This window comes from Silene latifolia, chromosome 10 (genome assembly GCF_048544455.1).
Source record: "Silene latifolia isolate original U9 population chromosome 10, ASM4854445v1, whole genome shotgun sequence".
Lineage (NCBI taxonomy): Eukaryota > Viridiplantae > Streptophyta > Magnoliopsida > Caryophyllales > Caryophyllaceae > Silene > Silene latifolia.
In genome coordinates, this window is record NC_133535.1 from 21,860,173 (window position 1) to 21,864,228 (window position 4,056).

Consider the following 4,056-nt stretch of genomic DNA (forward strand, 5'->3'; position numbering starts at 1 on the left):
AAAATAGAAAAGGGCCTTGTGGAGTTGAATGGAGGGAGTATGTTTTTTGTAGCACTTTCACAATTGATAGTAACTTATTACACAAAAACTTAAGAGAAACAGTCGAAGATTTCATTTAATCGTGCCTCTTTATATAATTTTCGTAATCCTTTTATTATTTGTAACTCAAAATGTTTGTTATATCCAGTTTTTCTATCACGTGACCTAAGGACACATGATAAAAAGTCATATACTCCGTATAAGGCAATATTTTAAAAATTCCTTCCCTAAAATGGTAAAAATAAGCACGTATTTCTATTTCTCGTAATTAAATCCTAAATATATTTCTTTAAATGACTTTTTATGTTGTGCTTGTCCATTTAAAAATTCAATTTCATTTACTGATACTTTTTTTATTCTTAGCGAGAAACCGTCTACCAAAAGTCTTACTATTCCGTTTATAATAAATCTCTACTCTCAACATAAGAATCACAACTAAACAAACGGTCCCAAATTAATAAGAACAACAAAACGTATAGACTGTTACTTCCATCATTAATTTAATCACCTTGTTCTTTCTTCTTTTATATGACCAAATTCCACTTTCTCATCATTCCTTCCTTCTTCATCTCTTCTCAATCAATTAAAAAATAATAAAAAAAAATGGAAAATCCAATTTCACAAATTGCTGACTGGGACTGGGAAGAGGTAGTACTTCCCCCATCCTCCCCTTCTTCTACCGCCGTCCACGGCGGCCCCCACGGTGGCGTTATTCGGTCCGACTACTTCTCCCCTGATTACCCCGAAGGGGACGTCGTTGAAGACGAAGATGAAGAAGGGAAAGGGAGCGAGTCGGATAATCCGAGTTGGGTGGACCCGACTGATATCCCCGTCGCAGCCGCCGTCGTCAACAGCGGCGGAAGCTCGTCTTCCGATGATGATTCCGGTGGGCGTAGCTTAATTGAGCCTCACTCTGAGTGTTGCGGTTGCGGTCACGGTCTAGGGTTAGGGGAAATTGGGGGAAATAGTGATAGTGGTGCGGTTGAAGAATTAGGGTTTTCAGAAGAAGAGGAGAAGGAAGAGGAAAAGGAGGAGGAGAAGAGGGTGGTGGTATGGTGGAAGGTGCCATTAGAGGTGATTAGGTATTGTGTGTTTAGGGTTAGTCCAGTTTGGTCTTTATCAATGGCGGCTGCTGCTTTAATGGGTTTTGTTATTTTACGGAGGCGGTATTTGTATAAATTGAAGAGTAAGGCTCTTGGTATTCACCTTAATGTCGCCGTTGATGATAAGGTCTGTCTTCTTTGTTCCCTCTTCTGCTTTGTTTTTGTGATGATTACTGATATTGTTTACGGAAAAGGTTAGTGAGACGGTTTTACATGTGAGATCGACTCAAATCAGGAATACATTAGATACGGTCAGACGAGTGAGACTCACTCGTCTGACCGTATCTAATATAGATTTGATAATCTTAAGAGATCTGATGCATTGTTTCAGATGTGGGGGTCTGTTTGAATTCTGTCATCCAAGTTTTCTGTAAAAAAAAAAAAAAAAAAAAAAAAAAAAAAAAAAAAAAAACGGGATTCCGTTACGTATAAAATTGGCAGTAGATCTTGTCTATATGTGGTGTTCAAACAATTCGGTATACGTGTGAGAAATGAGAAATGAGAAATGAGAGGATAAGACGGATGGTAGATATCATGCAATTGCAGTTTAGCCTCAGCTATATGATTATTTGATTAGTAGTTGATTTGGAAATGAATGATCCAAGTGTTTTTAAATGGAAAAGAGAGAATAAGACGGATAGTAGATTGGTAGATATCAGGACGATGTCGTGCAATTGCAGTTTTGAACTTTAGCCTCAGCCTCGCTAGATATCAGGAATCGGGATTCTATATGCTGATTTGATTAGTAGTAGTAGTTTAGTTGGTTTTATTTTATTTTTTAACTGCAATGACTTGAAGTGATTATTAGGAAGCAAGTTTTTGCCTAATGAGCGAGCTTTGAAATTGCGCATAACTATTTTGTGACTGTTTACAATCGAGCTTCCACCATAGTTATCTCTCTAACGTAACTTTCCAAAAACAACTTACTCTATGTTAATTATTCTTGTCTATGTCATTTGACGGTGGACTTTGGAATTATTGAATTTCTTCTCAAGTTCATCATATAACTCTGCTATCTCTGCAACTGGATAATTACAGAAGGTATCTCAGTTCATGAGCCGGGCAGCACGTCTGAACGAAGCATTTTCAGTGGTGAAACGGGTACCCATTATACGGCCAGCATTACCTGCACCTGGAATGGCTCCATGGCCAGTTATGAGCTTGAGATAGGTTAACAGTACTCCTTGCCTTGAGATCAACCGTGTTGTGTCCGTATCACATTGTTTACTACTACCAGTCTACCACTACTACTACTACTACTACTACTACTTTGGCTTGTACTTGTAAGTAAAAAATCAAGTGTTTTTGTGTGCTGCAATCTTGTATCGGATGATTGTGTCAAACATGGGTACTGTGGTATGTACTGTATATTTCGTATCTACTTGTACTCTAGTGTTTTAAAGCCGCATGAACAGGGTTCGGCCCGTTTGTACCAATGGATTGTTTACTTGTGTTAAGCGTTCTTTGTTTGCAGGACATGTTAGTTGTTACAGATAGGGGGTGGTCTCTACGTGTTATGGCGTAGGGAGTAACACGTAGCTGGTATATTTGCTTGCTTAATACGGGGTACTGAGTATGAACTGTGAAATATAGATGTCATAAGTCATGACGATGAAAGAACGTGAGAAGCAAAGAATGAACAGACGACAATGGTTGTCGTCATGACCCAGTTTGTATCCAGACTTTAGTGACTCGAGGTGGGTTAACCGGGTAAGGGTGGTCTGCAATATGCTGTCTTCCTGATGGATTATCTATATAGTCAAAGGTTGTGTCGGGGCGACTATGAGAGTCTCGGCCAAAACTAGCATTAGAAACAGCATTAAACGATTGATACTTATTTGACCGTTTAATATGAAAGACGGATCCCTGTGGTTTAAGGAACACTAGTTGTACAACATATAAAGCACGAGGAGTTGCCAATTTGCGTTTTCCTTTATATTAACGTACAACAAACTTGTGATAGAATAGAGCCGTCACAGATGAGAATAGTTTGACAATCTCCTTCGGGGTACTGAAGGTAATTTAATGGGCTGACCCCTTTTAGGTTTGGTTTTTTCATTCGCAAGAGTTAAGAATCGAATCCTTGATCACTTGTTTAAGAGATGAGAATCATTACTACTCACACCAATCAACTTTGGTCACAAATGAGAATAGTAATAAATGAAAACCTTTTTTTTTTTTTTATAACAACAAACTGTTTTACGGAATGAGGCCGTCTTCTTCTAAAATTTTTGAAAATGGCAAAATCAAGGCAAATGTAAAAGCTAAGTGGGCTCTAAGTTGCAAGACTATTTGCAAGTTGTAAGAATTGATTAGTAAACAAAATTGCTAAAGATCGCCCTTTAAATACTCATCCCGTCCCTATTTTTCATTTTTTTTTTTTCAAGTTTGCCCTACTCTCTACATTAGCTCTCTAAAATTATTTTTTATCCTAAATCGTAAATGAGTTACGGTAATCCTTTTTTAAATTATCTCTTTAATTCGTACAATAATGAAGGAAATCGATTTCAAAACGATTGGAAAGCCGAACAACATTATCGATATAATGTCAACATTATAGTTACGATATTGGTGAGGGAAGTGGCTATGGAGACGGTAATAACAAAAGGTAAGATATGTATCCACCAAAACTCGGAATCAAATCTAGTACTAATGCAGGGCCGCTCAATATCAAGCTAGTATCTTTTCCCCTAGCCCTTACTTTCCTTCGCGGCTCAGGAATCGAAGTACTAGACCCCTCACCATAGACCTCAAACCTACCATACTGCCCCGCCTAACACGTAAAGCAGAAGTCGCCTCCACATTTCTCGCCTCCTCATCTTCCGACCCCTGATAATTTCTTAACTCCTCCTTAAGTTCTCTCTAGTATTGCTCGTACTCGCCATCCTTATAGAAATCTGTCTCAAAAGGAATC

General features: G+C 38.3%; 1 protein-coding gene across 1 annotated transcript; it reads left to right on the plus strand.

The window, feature by feature from the left end:
* The first annotated feature begins 405 nt into the window (after positions 1 to 405).
* On the plus strand, positions 406 to 2,599 carry LOC141605344 (uncharacterized). Its single transcript, XM_074424062.1, has 2 exons — positions 406 to 1,269; positions 2,181 to 2,599. The coding sequence occupies exons 1-2, from the start codon at positions 643 to 645 to the stop codon at positions 2,310 to 2,312; spliced, it is 759 nt and encodes a 252-aa protein (XP_074280163.1). The 5' UTR covers positions 406 to 642; the 3' UTR covers positions 2,313 to 2,599.
* Positions 2,600 to 4,056: the final 1,457 nt, after the last annotated feature.

Excerpts from the sequence above, each read along its gene's own strand:
- LOC141605344 (XM_074424062.1), top strand. The coding sequence starts at position 643 with ATGGAAAATCCAATTTCACAAATTGCTGACTGGGACTGGGAAGAGGTA. Across the intron at positions 1,270-2,180 it reads ATGTCGCCGTTGATGATAAG|AAGGTATCTCAGTTCATGAG; the intron begins GTCTGTCTTCTT and ends GGATAATTACAG.